Below are 17,541 nucleotides of genomic sequence, written 5' to 3'. Positions count from 1 at the left end.
GGGGGGGGGGGGTGCAAGACCTGGCCAGGGGCTAAGCATCCATCAGGAGCACAGATCTCCAGGGTGGTGAGGCAGGAGGAGCCGGGTCCTGGGAGAGCACTGTCTCTGGAGGAATGTGCGTGAATCAGGACATGTTTTCATGACATGGAGACAGGGAGAGAAGTCCTCTCTTCAACCATGTCATCTCACCTCAGCTCAGGAGTCCTGCAGAGCACAGGGGACAGGGGTGATTCCAGACCTAACTCTGCAGTGGCTTCTGTGACCACCTCAGGCCTCTCCTGACAGCATGGATGTGAGCAGAGAGGAACTTCTCACACCCTAGGTCAATGCTGTTTCAGAGCACAGGCCTCAGTAATTGCAGCTAGCAAGGCTCAGTGCAAACTGCCCAGCCAGACCCTGGGATCTCAGTCTTCCCATTTTCTGCCCTGTGTCCATCACCCCAGCCCCCATACTCTAGGGAAAGCAGATCTGTCTCTGAGAGAAGACAGAAGGGTGTTACCTGCAGGCTGAAGTCCAGACTGTCCTAGAAAAGAGAATAAATAGATGCTTACATGCCTGGAGGCAGATCTATCCCCAGACTCATATCCCCAGACTCTGAGCTGCCACCTGAGACTCCTATGCTAATACTGCCCAGAGCACAGAGGACTAAGAGGAGCATGGACAGAGGGAGGGGCTCAGGGAGCTTCAGTCACTGGCACTACCCATGGCTCTCCCCAGTGTTCCTCTTTCCTCAGGTCTCAAGCCAGAATCACCTTAACATTCCCATGTGTTGTCCCCCCTCAGGGTCCAATCAAGTAAGTACAGACTGTTGCATTCAGAGTCCATTGAAACCTGAGGTGACAGGGCCAATGGCATCCTGAGAACAAAGCCATGGCTCTTCCTTGAAATGCTATGGAGTCGTGGCCCCCACCAAGCTTCTTACCTTTCTGGTTCCTGAAGTATATGAACAGCCCCGCTCCAAGGAAGAGCAGGCCCAGCACGAAGCCCCCGACTCCACTCAGCATCTTGTTTTGTGCAGATGTGGACTGTGCCTCTGAGAAATTAAACCCAATGATAGGAGAGTATTAGACCAAGTCCCATTTTCACTCAGGACCCCTGAGCCTCAGAGCTTTGAGACCAAGGAAGAAAGGTGTTCTAGACGAGTGGGAAGTGAACACTCCTGGTTATGTTGAGAAACCAACCAAACAGAAAAAGGCTCATAACGTGCAGAGCCTTCCATATGGTCAACCAGAGCTGAGCTGGCAGGAAGCTGCTGAGCAATGAGGGTAAACAAGGCAGAGCTGTGACTATATGTTCCTGAGTTCAGCCATGACCCTGCACTGCTCCTTGTCCATTGTCATCACCAGCAGCAGCAGAAACAAAAGCCAGGTAGAGGCAGAGGCTGCATCCAGGGGCAGGAAGATTCTAGGGCCTGGGATGTCACTGGCAGTCTGAGATGAGTGTAAGGGCAGAACTGCTTCCCAGGGGTCACAGGTGCTTGTAGACACATTGCACCCCTACCCTGTAAGCCAAGCTTGAAGACAGGACAGCACCACACCAGGGGGAAGAGTGGAGAAAGCAGACAGGCAGGGATAAGCCACGCCCCCTCCCTGGTGGGCGGGCATTCACAGAGACTGGAAGTTCCCACTCACTCCACTCCACTGTGACAGGGCTGGTCAGGCTGGCGTGCTCCACCTGGCAGGTGTAAACCTCCCCACTCTGAGGAACCGTCTCCAGCATCACCAGCGTCTGGAAGGTCCAGTCTCCATTTCGGATCAGGCCTGTGGACACAATGCCAGCCTTCTCCTCCTTGCCATTCCGGAACCATCTGACTTCAATGCTGCCAGGGTAGAAGTCACTCACAGAGCAGACAAGGAGGTTGTGGTGTTCCAGGGGCTGCGTCTTTGTAGGGTACACAGTCACCGTGGGCTCAGCTAGAGGAGAAAGAGGCGAGAAGGCGCCATGAGGGTGGAAGTGTCTTTCCTGTGGGCTCCCTGCCTGTCTCCATCCACCCAGGCTGGAGTCCAGGCAGTCCTAAGGTTCTACCCAGGACTTAGGTTCTGTTTTCACAATTTACAGTCAGCTTTGCTCTCAGGAGGAATCAGCAGCTGGAGGTGAATGAAGCTCCAGGCAGGAGAGACAGGCTCACCTCTCAGCTGTGGTAATGTTCCCAACAGCTGAGTGACACCCACATGTCCTGTGGGGTAGGCACATGCGTTCTGTCTCTTGTCTGTAGATGGTGACGGTTCTGTGTGTGAGGCAGGAAGACTTACTGAGAGTTACTCTTTGTTCATCTGTTTTGGCAAAACTCTGAATAAATCAACTTTGCCATATCTGACATCATTGCTCTCTTAATGTCTGCTACACAGGGATTCACAGTCAGGTCAGCAGGGGCTTGACAATGTGAGCTGTGGGGATTGTGGGCTGAGCTGCATCTGCACTCTGACCCATGCAGAGCAGTGGACAAGCAGCAGATGGCACTTCTGGGGGAGGATCCTATCCCAGCTGAAGAAGCTAGGCCATTTTCCTTGGGGTGTGGCTTCTTATTCTTCTTCTTCTTCTTTTTTTTTTTTTTTTTTTTTTTTTTGTCTAGACAAGACATTGTAATAGCCATTCACATTATTATTAATGTAAATAATCTCTCTATCCCCTAAAATTAGTTTATAGAAGCCATCATTTTCTTTCGTTATTTTCAGTTCCTCTCTCTACAGTCATCTGTAGCTGAGTTAAGAAGTTGTCCCCCACCTTGAGCTGTGCAGATGGGGTTGTGTCTCCCCACCTTAAGATGTGTAATCAGGGTTGAGTGTGTCACCATCACAAACTGTATGCTTAAGTGATACAGTTAAAGTAACCTGATAGGAGGCGATCTCAGTGGAGGAAATGCCTCCATAAGATTGCGTTGTAGGCAGGCCTGTAGGGCATTTTCTTAATCAGTGATTGATGGGGATGGCCTGTCCACTGTGGGTATTGCTGTCCCTAGCCTGGTGGCCCTGGGCAGGCTGAGCAGACTATGAGGAGCAAGCCACTCTCCATGGCCTCTGTGTCAGCTCCTGTTTCCACGTTCCTGCCCTGCCAGAGTTCCTGTCATGAGTTCCTTTACTTATGAGAAGCATATACAAGTGTGAGCTAAGGAAGCCCAACATTAATTTTAGTTAGGCTGTGGACCTACAACATTGGCCTTCAACCTTGGCCTTCAGACTTAGGAAGTCCAACTCAGTCCCAATCTCTGCCTAGGAGTACGGGTCCCCCGTAGGTTCCCACCCATTCATCAGGCACTCTGCCAAGAGCCTTAGCTCACCAGGATACGAACAAAGGATCCAAAAGGCCTGGTCTTTTCTTCTCACCAGGGGAGAGTTCAAACACCCTTGACTTGAACCTACCCCACCATCTGCCACAGTTCAACCCAACGCTAGTGGGCAGGAGGCTACCCCACCCTCAAGTCTGGTAAAGGCTGAAAAAATGGATACAAGGTCTAAAACCTTGATGGTGAGAAGCCCGGGTGATGTCTGCAGCAATGTTTATTTAAACTGGGTTGGTCTCAGACATTGCCTGAGTTCAAAAAGCCAGATTTTCTAAAAACTGCTACACACAGCCTTCAGTCTGACCTTCCCTAAATCCAGGTTTTTGGGAACCATGCTCTGGCAGTCCCTCCATTCAACTGCAGCAACACTTCTGTTCCAGCTTCAGGGGTTGCACCCTCGTGGATCCCAGCTCCACCTCCACCTAGGCTGATACCCTCATGTGACTTCCCTCCTATCCTTATGCCATGTTGGCAGCCCTGAGTGGCAGCTGCAGTGACAGAAACCACCATTGACTTCATTGTGCCTGTCCCAGCCCCTGTGCGACAGCATGTGGGCATCCCTGGTGGACAGCAGCAGAGCGCGGCAGTGGAACATAAAACACGGCGCTGGGCATGGACGCTTCTGCTGCCCACAGCTAGCTGCTAGCTACAGTACCAGGTGCCGGTGCAAATGTGGACACAATAGAGGCAGGAGGTGACTTTAAGGTGGAAGTCAAACAGTGAGGATGCCACCTGCTACTCAGCCTGGTATATTCCAGGAAGACAGTGAAAACTACAAGGAAAGCAAAGAGACATGACTGGTCGCCATCTTTGTTGTGGGAAAAGGAAGACATAGCTTCATAGCCATCTTGGTTAAGGGCAGTCACATGACTGACTCTGCTGGATCATTACTGAGAGCTGCCAGGTCTTTTTAGTACCTTGCTCCAGCCAAATCTAAGGTTTCTGTCTTTTAAGCTCTAGCTCTTTTGATAAACTAAGTTATACAAATGTTCTATGATGATATAATAATTACTGTAATGCGGAAGGATCAGCACAATTGCCAGTCTCTCTGTGACCTGCACTATGATTAAAAATTTTAATAGTAAAAGCTTCATTTTAAAGTGTGATTTTTTTTTTTAGGGCCCAAACCATTTCAAGAAAGGGGAAGGCTGGTGAGATGGCTCAGTGGTGAAGAACACTGACTACTCCTCTGGAGGTCGTGAGTTCAAATCCCAGCTGGTGCAAGAGGGAAGTTGGGAAAAGAGAGAGAGAGGAGGAAGAAAGGTAAATTTTAGGAAAAAATTCTTGTTGCAACCTGAGGTTCAAACCCTGTATGGCTGAGGCCTAGGCACACCCTGCAGGCTACCCCACCATTGGGATCGCCTCACTCTGGGGTGCGGTTTTATTTTCCTCTGCCCATTCCTTCTCCTGACCCTTCTGCTTGAGGTGAAAGTATGTTTAACACAGGTTTTCACCCTTAGGTCCCTGTTCTGGGCCGTCCTGACTTTATTCTTGGGGCCGAGAGGTGATCAGCAGTTCATAGCGCCCCTGCTCCAGCTGAGGATGAACTCCGTTCCCCTGCCATGAGGCTGCACAAGCCACCTGAGGTTCCAGCTGCAGGGAACCCAGCATGCCCTGCAGCTCCTGCGCACATGCGCACACACGCATCCCCTGCTGCTGCTCCCCCTCAGTCCCACCCTCACCGTGGTTCCACACCCACCACCCCGCCCTGTCTCACCTCTCCACGGCACGAGGAAGTTATCTAAGATCTCGTAGTTGTGTCTGCAGTATGTGTCCACCTTGGCCCGCTTCTGCTTCAGGAGCTCCTCCTGGCTGTTCCAGTACTCAGCTGTGTGTCGCCCTAGCTGGGTCACCGCGCGGTACTCGCCAACGTCGCTGTCGAAGCGCACGTACTCCTCCAGGTTGTAGAAGTATCTGTCCAGATACCTCATGCGCTGCGTCCCGTTGTAGAAATGACACTCGTGTTTAACTTGTTCCAAAAACCGTGCTGCGGAGACAAGAATTCTCTTCATCTCTGGGGACAAGATGCCCGAGTCCCGCTCAGCTGCCCAAATGACCAGACCCAAGTTCTACCCTGCTCACTTCTGACATCGTGACAACTAACGGGGCAAAGGACACACACCCCAGCTCCACTCCAGGCTGAACAGTCACGACTGTGTTACTGAGTGACGTGATGGTGGAACTCGGGGAACCTGCCCCCTATTCCCAGGAGAGATGGGATAGTGCTCCCTTCAGTCCTCTCCCCCTCATTTCTTTAACCTTCATCGTGACCTCCATGTCCTGCGTGGCAGAGAGGTTGAGTGGCCATGTTATCTCCCACTGGATTCTTCTGTATTGTTTTTTTATGAAATTTTCTAGTAGAATAGATTCTTTTCAGTTTCCCCTCCCTCTTTTCAGATCCTCCGCACCTCTCCAACCACCCAAAGTCACACTTTGTTCTCTTATACATTAGAAAATAGTCAGTTAGGACCCCCTGCCCCCAAAAGCCAAACAAAGAAACAAACAAAAAAACCGGGACGAAATGAACAAAAAATGAAAAAAGAATGGAAAAAAAACCATAAGAAACACCGACACACAGTCGGGCAGCGGTGGTCCACGCCTTTAATCCCGGCTCTTGGGAGGCAGAGGCAGGTGGATTTCTGAGTTCGAGGCCATCCTGGTCTACAGAGTGAGTTCCAGGACAGGCAGGGCTACACAGAGAAACCCTGTCTCGAAACTGCCCCCCACCACCAAAAACAAACAAACAAAAAAACCAGAGACACACACATTCAAACACAAAGGAATAATTAAAAGCACAAAATTGGAAACCATAATATATAAGCAAAAGATCTGTAAGACAGATAAATAAATAAATAAATAAATAAATAAATAAATAAAATTAAAAAAATTTTTGCAAGAACAGCACTGAGCACTCCCTGTTGGACCGTCTGCTGCTCGACTAGGGCCCTGCCTGTAAGTGTGGTTCATATCCATTGAGACTCATATTTTTGAGACTGTCATACAATTGAATCATTTCCCCTGTTCCTTTTCCTTCCCCTGAACCTTCCTATGTACACCACCATGTTCTCTTTCAAATTCATGGCCTCTTTTGTCATTAATTGTCATCATACATATTTGTAGATATACACACATATACACATATACACACATATACATATATGAGTACATTCCTAAATACATGAGTAGACCCTCAACATAACATCTGTATGATGTTACTTGTATGTATGTTTTAGGGCTGACTATTTAGGATTGGATAACCAGTTGGTGTGCTCTTCCTGGGAGGCCGACTTCTCACACCCCCAGCAGACCCCAGATGCCTGTGGTCCCATGTATAGGGATAACAGTCCTGTGGCTTCCCTGTCACATGATCTTGGTCAGGGCCACTCTCCCCTGCTCAGTTAGGTCTGGATGTTCCTGCTGGTCCTGCAGCAAAAAGGGGAAATGGCCCATTTTGGTATAAGGTTAAGAACAACAGAACAATCCTGTCACAGGGCATCCAAGACAGACAGGTTGTTGGTGTCCAGAGTGAGGTCACTTCCCCAAAGGGCAGCACCTGCCATATGTATCTCTCCTATTCCAGCAGCACAGGGGGACAGCGGGGTACGCCCCTTCCTGACCCCACACCTGCCCTGGATCCAGCAGCACAGGGGACAGCGGGGTACACCCCCTCCTGACCCCACACATGCCCTGGATCCAGCAGCACAGGGGGACAGCGGGGTATGCCCCTTCCTGACCCCACACCTGCCCTGGATCCAGCAGCACAGGGGACAGCGGGGTACGCCCCTTCCTGACCCCACACCTGCCCTGGATCCATCAGCACAGGGGGACAGTGGGGTACGCCCCTTCCTGATCCAGCAGCACAGGGGGACAGCGGGGTACGCCCCTTCCTCACCCAATACCTGCCCTGGAGCTAAGCTGGAAACCAGCACTCTCCAGCTCAGAGGACTCCTCCCTCCCAGCTCTCAGGCTCAGGCTCCTTAACACCATACAGAACTCTGTAAATCTTCCTCAGTGCCCGCCCTGTGAGGTCTGCGCTGCCCTTGGAAATCCAAAGAGGAGAAGCAGACGCCTCCCTCCATGTCAGCCCTTAAAACTGTGAAAGTGGGGAAGAAATAGGAGCTAGGGTTGGAGTTCCATTAACAGGAAGCCATGAGTGACAGTACAGGCAGAGAAGTACCCTGGGGACTGACAGTGAAGACATGTCACAAATATGAGCCAGAAGAGGGTGGTGGCAGCAAATGTCAGAAGAGGGGATACAGGGGGGAGGGGCACCTCTCAGCTGAGGTAACACCTCACGCTAACACTGAGTTCATGAACAACAGAGCACAGGGCATGAGGGCAGCAGTGAGAGATGAGACTTTGGGGATCAAGAGCAGCCCCAGCTCAAAAGCCTTGGAGTTGATGGGAGCGTTCTACTTTTTACTAAGAGAGAACTACTGGAGAAGTTTCTGGAAATGGAGTCCATGATCCCAATACTGAGCCACAACCTCTTATCTGAATTACAGATGCAGAGAATGCACAAACCAGACCGTTTTAAAATCAGATGTCAAATGTGACTTCAGGGGAAAGGTGAGGGTGTTTCCACCCTCTGATGGGTCAGTCAGTCACGTGAGCCTCTCTAGTCTCAGTAGAGGAAGGCACATCAGATGTTTTCATCTCCATACTTAATCTAACTCAGAAAATGTACAAGAGATTTGTTAATAACAACTGAAATAAAGGCAAGCACCGGACATTATCAATCTCACAAATGCTCAGAAGGATGAGGACCTTTGGTGCGTTTCATGAGAAATATTTACAGCAGTCATCACTGTGGCTCATGACTTTAAAAGAGATCACTGAGAGTTTCAGAGACTGAATTACTAATCCCTGTGTTTGAGATGACACAGACAATAGTGAGGAGAATGGGTTTGACTTTTATAAAAGACAAAATGGAAAAAAAAAGGACGGTTTTAGAAGCAGACAGTATGGTCCATGTGACAGACGGTGATGCAAGGGAAGGAGCCTGGTCGGTGGGACGTGGCAATGAGGTGAGAGGCAGTCTGTAAGCTTCTCTGCCATTTGATAACAGAGATGATAACAGCATGCAGAGAGGAAGCACACAGTGGGGCAGCAGGACCTTAATGCTTTACACGGCCATCCCTCCCAATCCTCAGACAGCTCTGTGAAAAAGATCATCTCTCTCACTTTTTACATTTCAGCCAAAGCTGAGAAGGATCCGAGGGCTTGCCCACAGCCCCAGCATTCTGGGGTCACAGATTATATTTTAATTATTTATTTTCATTTTATGTGCACTGGTGTTTTGCCTGCACGTGTATCAGTGTGAAGATGTTGGAACTCCTAGAGCTAGAGTTCAGACAGTGGTGAGCTGCCATGTGGGTACTGGGAATTGAACCCAGTTCTCTGAAAGCACAGCCAGTGCCCTTAACCACTGAGCCATCTCTCCAGCCCAGGGTCACGGCTTTCAGCAGTGCTAATAACCCCATCTTTCACCCCCCATGCATATCACAGACTTTGATATTTCTGTGTGTGATATATATGTGGGTCATGAAACTAGGAAGGGAATCATGCAATGCAAAGAGAAGTCAGGTTCTTTTCATGAGCTCAGGCCAGAGAATGTGGGAGAAAAAATGCAGACATGTTCAGCTCACAAACACTGAACCAGCTCTAACCTGGCCCAGGGTGTCAGAAGGGGCCTCCAGTTCTTTAGAACAGCCCGCAGATGGCCAGCGTTTCCAAGGCTGTTTCCTCAGCCTTAGCTGCTGTGTGCTCCCAAGGAGAACCAGAGATCACAAACACCAGACAGGCTCTAATCCACCCCGGGATCTCAGAAAGTCTCCAGTTCTTTAGAGCAGCCCACAGATGCACATCTTCTCGAAGGCTGTTTCCAGATCTAAGAACCTCAGCCTTAGCTGCTGTGTGCTCCCAAGGAGAAACACTAACCACCACCCAGCAGAGGTTCTGCACAGGAGCAGGCTGCACAAGCCCTGGAGTGAGGGAGGGAGAAAGAGGAAGCCCTGGGTTCAGCCTCACAGGTGGCCAGGCAACAGCCTCAGAGCCTGCAGAGGATGCACAGGGATCTCCCTGCGGTGAGCTCACTGTCCTTTGACTCTATGACACTTCCACAGAGATCTTCTGATTAGATCAATATTTCACTTTTTTTTTTCCCTAAAACAGCAGAAAACTTACATAAAAGTAGACTAGAAACACGTATAGGAAGTTGTATTTTTAGAGAAACCTCTTTCTCTGGCATGGCTCAACACAATGACGACAGAGTCTGTCCAGAAGTTAATTTAACATCATGACTTATCGATCTTCCCAGAGCCCTAAGGGAACCTGACACAAGGTGTAGATTTTACTGGGAGAAACTTGAAAAGCAGTGGCTGATACACAGGGGCCTCTCACACAGATCTGAGAGCACAAACATCCAGGCTTCTGATTGGGGACCTAGTTTAGAGTTCATGGGAGGACCATGTGAGGCCACAGAAAATATCAAGAGTTTCAAGGCACTTGGCCCTGACAGTGAGGAAGCCAGCTCCTTCTTTCTCCCACCCCCAGCAGCCCAGCCCCTGAGGTGAGCACTTACTTCTGGGGTCTCTGATCAAAGCCACTGGAGGGCTCAGCACTGTCAACAACAGGGTCACAACTGCCACACAGGGAACTCTGGGGAGCCGCATCATGCTGGAGGAGAGGAGACACAGGAGGGGAAGACAAGCTGCAGTCTGTAACTATATTCTCTTTACTCATTGCTAAGACAGTAAGAGCCAGGGCATCCACTGCTTTGCCACTGGATTGGGTGAGGCCAGTGCAGGGGAGCCAATCAGCAGCAAAGGAGACCAGCATCATCAGTTGCTAGTTAGAGATTCAATAGGAAGGTCCCCTTCTGAAGCTTGCAATTCTCTTCATTGAATAGATCCTCAGCCTGGGCTGGTGGCCCATGCCTCATATCCCAGCACTCAGGAGGCTGAGGCAGCTGGATCTCTGTGAGTTAGAGATCAGTTTGGTCTACATAGTAAGACCCTGCCTCTAATCAACAAACAAACAAACAAACAAACAAAAGGAGAGTAGGGTTTTGGTTTGAGGTTTTTTGATTTGTCTGTTTGTTTGTTTTGTTTGTTTTTTGTTTTAAAGAGGAAATGAATTTGGGAGGAAAACATGTTGGAAGGTAACAGAAGAAGCTGGAAGGAGGTAGTGGATAGTGGATAGGATCAAAATACATTGTATACACATATACCTTCTTCAGGGTAGAAATTATATATTGTTTTTAAAAAGGATCATTTTATTTCCTTTTTTAGTGCTGGATCCAGTTGCAGCTGAAACCCGTTAATCAGGCTGCAGAGTTGGGCCAGCACTGGGATGGTCAGTCATTCATTCACTCAGCAGTTTAAGCACTGGAGGAACATTCACTTTTCCTACATAAAGCCGTTGGGACAACTGTGTGTTTGAAGCTGCATGAGATCAAAGGAAGTGAAGGAAGATGACTTTGTAGCCAGGCATCTTTGGCCTGGCGCTTATTGCACCTCAGCTTAATGGTGTAGAAGTCAAAAGTGATTTCAGGGAAAGTCTCCACTGTCTCTAGAACTGAAGGCTGTGTCATTGTGGACGCCTGGAGGAGCAGCCTTCCCTGGTAACTGATGATGGAGCAGAACTCAGCCTCTTGATTGGACAGTGGAGTCTGCACTTTTTCAGTTAGGGAAATTTTAACAAGCTAATGGAAAATTAAGGTTGGTCATGGTGTAGTCCTAACATAAGGGACATTTCCAGCTTGACCCCTGAACTGTTACTGATTCCAGTGGCGCCCCCAAAAGCTCAGAGGGTCCCTGTGGTTATCCACAGTCCTTAAGGGAGACACTCAAAGGAGAGGCTGGGCATCCTGTGGAGATGAGGGTGGGGTTCAGTTAAAGTGCAGAGAGAGAGAGAGAGAGAGAGAGAGAGAGAGAGAGAAAGAGAGAGAGAGAGAGGGAGAGAGAGAGAGAGAGAGAGAGAGAGAGAGGTCACAGCATGCCTGTCACATGTGGTGGTCAAAGCTCAACTTTCATGACTCAATTTCTCCTTGTGGGGCTGTGGGCTTGGACTCCTCAGGCAGCAACAGCTTTACCTGCTGAGCCACCTCAGCAGACATTTGGAAGATTCGTTTTTCGGAATCTGACTTCGCTCTCTGACCAACTCACCATTCAGTAATTGGATGTAGTATAGACACTGTAGAAACTGACCATCTAGGGCTGGGAAATGGCGCATGCCATGCGATGATGAGGACTTGAGTTGGAGTACACAGCACCCTACATAAAAACAGGCATAGTGTCCTCTTCTAGACCCCACACTGGAGAGGCTGAGACAGACAGGGTCCCAAGGGCTCAGTGATCTGCCAGCTCAAAATCTCTAGGTCTCTGTGATAGACCCTTTCTCAAAAGAAGGAAGTTGATAGCAACTGAGAAAAGACACCAGTTGCTGACTTCTGCCCTCCATGTGCACACATATACACACGTGTTAATACTTCTGCACACATGTTTGTAATCTGCACACACAGAGAAAGAGAGAGAGACAGAGAGACAGAGACAGAGAGACAGAGACAGACAGAGACAGAGAGACACAGAGAGAGAGAGAGAGAGAGAGAATTGGTAAGCTTTCTACCCCATCTTTTCCATCCATTCTGTAAGATGAGCATCCAATGTTGTTCATTTTATTACAAATAATTGATAAAGTATTTACTTCTCTGATAGTCTACCCTGGATGAGAATAAGCTTCTAAACAACACCATGAAATCAATATTTACACTGATGACATTTTACATAAACAAAATCAACTTAAATATCTTTAAGTTTGTTGATGGGATGAAGGTATTGAGGCATTTGATGGTTCTCATAGGCTGATCAAGGAAGGCTCTTGACAGGAGCTGGGCCAGGCTTGCCTCTTTGGCCTCAGGCTTGGGGACCTAGGGAAGGAGAGGAATGCAGTGTTTGTGCAGGAGAGTAAGGGACCAGTCTCCAGGAAACCCAAATAGGGGAAATTGTAAGGAGTAATTGGGCGAAAACAGTTCTATAAAAGACAAATATTGTCTGTCTTTCTCCCACATACTCCCATGTCTGAATATTGAACATCAGAAAGTATGGATGTCAGACAGTAGTTTTCTTAAGTATTGACGTGTCCTGTGTGTCTCATGTTCTCACTCACTGGCCGTGAGGTTTAAATGAGGGGCTTGTATGTGTGTTACACACGCAGCCTGATGCACACACTCAAGTCACAATTGTCTGTGTTCCTAGTGAGTTCACAGCACCTTCTAATGCTGGGATGGAGAAGATCTGATCCAGATCTGACTTCACAGAACATCGGGACCCACAGAAGAGACAGTCTAATAAAATTAATAAAAATAGTGTGAGATGATATATATTAGACATGTCTATAAGGATTGATAAGAACACAAGGGGGTCCCAGTCTTTTTTTTTTCTTTTTCTTTTCTGTTCTTGGGACTGAATCTGTGCCCCGAGCACTCTAAGCAGGTTCTCCAGCCCTGAGAATCCTCAGCCTGGCTCTGTTACTTTAAAATGATTTTATTTATTTACTTATTCATTTGGTGTGTGTGTGTGTGTGTGTGTGTGTGTGTGTGTGTGTTGGATGCCTCATGTGCACAAAATGCCAATGGGGGAAGAAGGCCTCAGATTTCCTGGAGCTGGAGTTAGAGCACCTTAATGTGGGTGCTGGGAACTGAACTCAGGTCCTCTGAAACAGCAGTGCATGCTCTTAGCCACCGAGCCGTCTCCCCAGCCCCATAGCTGCATGACTTTTTCAGACAAAACAAAATGGTTAAAATTAAACCAAACCCAATATTTACATTAAGAGGGAAGGATTTAGGGCTGGAGAGATGGCTCAGTGGTTAGGAGCACTGACTGTTCTTACAAAGGTCCTGAGTTCAAATCCCAGCAACCACATGGTGGCTCACAACCATCCATAATGAGGTCTGACGCCCTCTTCTGGTGTGTCTGAAGACAGCTACAGTGTACTTACATATAATAAATAAATAAAAATCTTTAAACAAAAAAAAAAGAAAGAAAGAAAAGAAAGAAGAATTTAGCTGCACATGGTGGTTATCTGCAATCTCAGCACTCAAGAGGCTGAGACAGGAGGACAGCTGTGAGTCTGAGGCCAGCCTGGGCTAAATAAAGAGTTTCAGGCCATCCTGGGGTACAGAGCGAGACGCCCCTCCACAAAGGAGGATTTGTACAGATGTGTTCCAGAGAAAGTGAGATTTGGGACTGGTAAGGAATCATTTCTCAGGCTGGTTAAGGACAAGAGTTACACTGGAAAAAATGAGAACAACACAGAAAAGGTGAGTGTGAGGTGCAGGGTGAGGAGGGGTGGGCAGAGAGGAATCCTGATGAGCCAGAATAGGAAGTCCTTAAAATGTGCAGGGGGGCTCAGTTGCAGCTGCCACTGAAGTCCACTAAGAAAGGTGGTAAACTTTTGGCAAAATAATTAATTAATCAATTAATTAATTAAAAGTTACATCTTTCAGAAAAGTGGGACTAGTAGAAAAAAATGTAAACTGGTAAAACTCTTGGCAAGGCTGTTGGGAAGGGCTGGATGCAGAGGTTAGGTGGTGACAGCAAGAACACACAGGAGGGAGAATTTCTGTGCTTCTCTTTGTTTCTCGAGGATGTTATAAAAACTGGGCTTCAAAATACTGGATAAATATAGAGACCTTCCCTTCAGAGGTGGCACCCAAAGGGATCAGCCCTTTCTTTAGTCCAGTGAAGTTTGTGGGTTTGGTGAAACACTGAAGAGAAACTTGCTGGAAGTCCCCTCCTGTCGCAGACAATTCCCCATCACCAATGAGGATGGGAGGTGAGGCAGCGTCATCTGTCTCCAGCAGACACGCGCGACCAGAAGGTCCTTTGTGAGTCTCGAGAGAAACTGGCATAGGACAGTTGATGTTGATTTTGTGTTTCGCTCCGTGTTGGAGGTTGAACTTTGAACCTCACACGTTCTCAGTACTCTACCACTGAGCCCTGCTCCCGCGCCACATGCTTATCTAGTTCTGTTGTTGTAGTTGTTGTTGTTGTTGTTGTTGTTGTTGTTGTTGTTCAGACTACCGAAGTCTGAGCTAAGAAGCCGGACACCTTCTAGTCTCAACGCAACCCAGTAGAGGTGGAGCTATCTCGCCGTTCCCCATAGGCCGCCGCAAGCCCACGGGAAATTTATTAAACATAGAATTACTGAAAAGTGACCAGAAAATGAAATACTTTACAATTTTAATACTATATAGTGATATAGAACTGTGGACAGGAGAAATTAATGTATGACATACTTACTGTAATCCCAGTATCTGTAGATGCGCCCAGACCAAAAGCCAGCACCAGAGACAGAGAAAGCCAATGAGCCTCTTCCGGTCCACACTATCCTCCCTTTCCATCAAGACAACCCACTCTTTGCGTTGATTTGGAACGTCTCCCCCAGGCTCATGTACTTGAAGACTTGGCCCCCGGATGGTGTTTCGAGAGGATGTGTGTCTAGCTGGTGCAGGAAGGACACAGGGTGTTAATGTGAGGGTATGGCCCTGCCCGCTCCTGCCAGGCGCTCCGACTCCCGCCTGCTGCCTGGATGTGAGCAGCAGCCTGAGGCCTTGTGCCCCTGTGCACTGTTCTCTAGTTCCGGGAAAGACGCCTGGCTCAAACCAGAAATGCTCAAGTGTTTAAAATTCACAAATCGCACATTAATAAATATAAGCATTATGGGGTTGGAAAGGTGGGTCAGTGGTTATGAGTGCTTGCGGCTCTTACAGACGGCCAGAGTTCAGGTGCCAGCACCAGGGACTCGTGACTCTTACAACTGCCTGTAAATCCAGCTCCAGGGAACACACACACACACACACACACACACACACAAATAAAATAAATCTTTAACAGTATAGATATTTATAAAATACAGTGAAAATACAAATTACAACATTTTAAACTAATATTTAAAAATAGTAGAGAGGGCTAGAGAGATGGGCAGTAGTTAAGAGCACTGGCTGCTATTGCAGAGGACCCAGGTTCATTTCTGAGCACGCACGTGTTGGCTCACAATCATCTATAACCAGCCAGTTCCAGGGGATCTGATGCCCTCTACTGAGTTCTGTAGGTAGTAGATACACATGTGCTACACAGACATACATGCAGGCAAGCACTTATACACAACAAAATGAAGGGAAGGGAGGGGAGGGGAAGGGAGGGGAGGGAAGTGAAGGGGAGGGGACAAGAGGGGAGGAGAGGGGAGAGAAGGAATTTATTCAGAGACCTTTGTAAACTGGACCACTTGAAGGAGCTCATTTGCATAGTGAGGGCTGAAGAGGAGAGGGAGGTGTGGTTTAGCTGAGCTGAGCAAGAGCAGGCCAGGGGAATCCTGGGAAGATGCAGGTGGAGCTGAGGAGAAGCCCAGACTGCAGATGGCATGGGATAAGGAGGCTGCCCAGGGAGTAGTCGCTCACTTCAGAAGAAGTTGATCTTAGCTGAACAGAGCAGTTGGAGCACCTCACAGCTGGTGCTGCAGATGCTGGATGTTTGGGAATCCCCGAAGGGAAGGCTCCGTCTCCAGGAAAATGGTGTCAAAAGATACTGTGGAGAAATAAACAAGAAAGCAAAGTCATGAGAGTCTCTGGGAGGCCTTTGTTGAGGGTGTGAAGAGGTTGTTCCTTTGGTGACCTCTTGAGTTCTGAGATATTTACAAAGGGAGTATGACTGGGTGGACTCTCTCATTCTGCCTGTCTCTGTCTCTGTCTTTCTCTGTCTCTTTCTATCTCTCTGTGTGTGTATATGTATGTGTCTCTCTGATGTCTACCTGTTTCTCTGTGTATGACTCTGTCTCTCTGTGTGTACATCTGTTTGTCTCTCTCTCTTTCTCTCTCTCTCTGTGTGTGTGTGTGTGTGTGTGTGTGTGTGTATGACTCTGTCCCTCTCTGACTCTGCCCCCCTCTTTCCATGTCCCTGCCACCCATACTCTCTGCTGTGGGTCTCATAATGAGCCAATGTAGCTGCCCTGAACAAGTGTCTGACAACTATGAGATGAGCAAACCTCTTTTCTACATTGGTAGCCTGCATCGTGTATTTCCTTACAGTGATGGAAAGATGAGTGGTAATAGTATCCTCAAGGTACACCAAGAGCATCTGGCTCTCCCTAAACAGGTGCAAATCACTCTTGGGGAGCAGGCAGAGAAACTGAGGCACTAGACCACCTGTGGAGTAGCAGCCAAAGCCTCAACCTTAAGCCTCAAGCTGCACCTCTTCTTCTGATAAATTATGACTTACTTCCATATAGTTCACTGTATTAGCTCATTTCATTCTCTCCTTCTAACCCCACCTATGTCACCCTCCCCTTCTCAGTCTCCAGTCCATGACTTCCTTCCCATCCCTGTTACATATTCGTGTAAAAACTAACAAATACCTAAACACAACCTGCTGAGCCCACCCAGTGTTGCTTATACGTGGTGTTTAGGGGCCAGCACTTTGGCAGTTTAGGGACTCCTCCCTGGGAGATAGGGATTTTCTTTCAGCACTCAGCGGTTGCCTGGAGCCCTTCGCCTAGGGGTGGGGCTGGGAGAGATTTCCCCTATCATGTTAGCATGTCAACTAGTACTATCACTGGGCGTTGTTTAGGCAGCCACATTGTTGGAAGTTCATAGATACAAAAGGAAGCACTTTGTAGGAACCTCTGTTGCTGTCAGTTTCTCCCCTGTGCAGCCAGCGGCAAATGATACTGTTACAGTAGGCCTGTGCAGTCAGCGGCAAATGATACTGTTACAGTAGGCCTGTGCAGCCAGCCGCAAATAATACTGTCACAATAGGCCTGGGGTTGGCTGATTTCTAAGATCCCAGGGGAGGTAGAGTAGGGATGGCTGATGTGACAGGTAGATCTAATACTTGGTGTTAGTGGGAAGAAACAAGGTGTGGCTGCAGATTGCCAAGAACACCCCACTTTTCACTTCAAGCCTAACTCGACTGGATATCAAGTATAGAATAGGGAGCTTGGTCATGAGCTGTGATGGAAATCCCCATCCAGCACTGAGTGTGAGGAGACAGTGGAGATGCTGGTATCTCATTATTGCTAGGAAGTTAAAATCTCTGGGGAAGATTGAAGGGAAAGAAACAGAGGTTGAGTGAGGCTCATCTCCTGCCTTCTATCTGCAGAAAGCGCAGGATAGGAACGGTGCTGAGAGATACAACTTACAGGTCCCTCGAGGTGATCACCTCATTCACTTGTGTAACAGGCCTGCAAGTGACACTTCACACTGT

The 17,541-nt window shown here is 48.3% G+C and overlaps 1 protein-coding gene across 1 annotated transcript; it reads right to left on the bottom strand.

Moving 5' to 3' along the window:
* On the bottom strand, positions 1-10,027 carry LOC116074843 (H-2 class II histocompatibility antigen, I-E beta chain). The gene is made up of 6 exons (XM_031347731.1): positions 9,864-10,027; positions 4,998-5,267; positions 1,632-1,913; positions 923-1,033; positions 500-523; positions 1-204 (listed from the first exon to the last, which is right to left on the bottom strand). The coding sequence occupies exons 1-6, from the start codon at positions 9,955-9,957 to the stop codon at positions 191-193; spliced, it is 795 nt and encodes a 264-aa protein (XP_031203591.1). The 5' UTR covers positions 9,958-10,027; the 3' UTR covers positions 1-190.
* Between the last annotated feature and the right edge of the window lie 7,514 nt (positions 10,028-17,541).

The sequence above is a fragment of the Mastomys coucha genome, unplaced genomic scaffold (genome assembly GCF_008632895.1).
Source record: "Mastomys coucha isolate ucsf_1 unplaced genomic scaffold, UCSF_Mcou_1 pScaffold3, whole genome shotgun sequence".
Taxonomy (NCBI): Eukaryota; Metazoa; Chordata; class Mammalia; order Rodentia; family Muridae; genus Mastomys; species Mastomys coucha.
The sequence above is the reverse complement of the archived record's forward strand: the minus strand, read 5'-3'. Positions and strand labels throughout refer to the sequence as shown.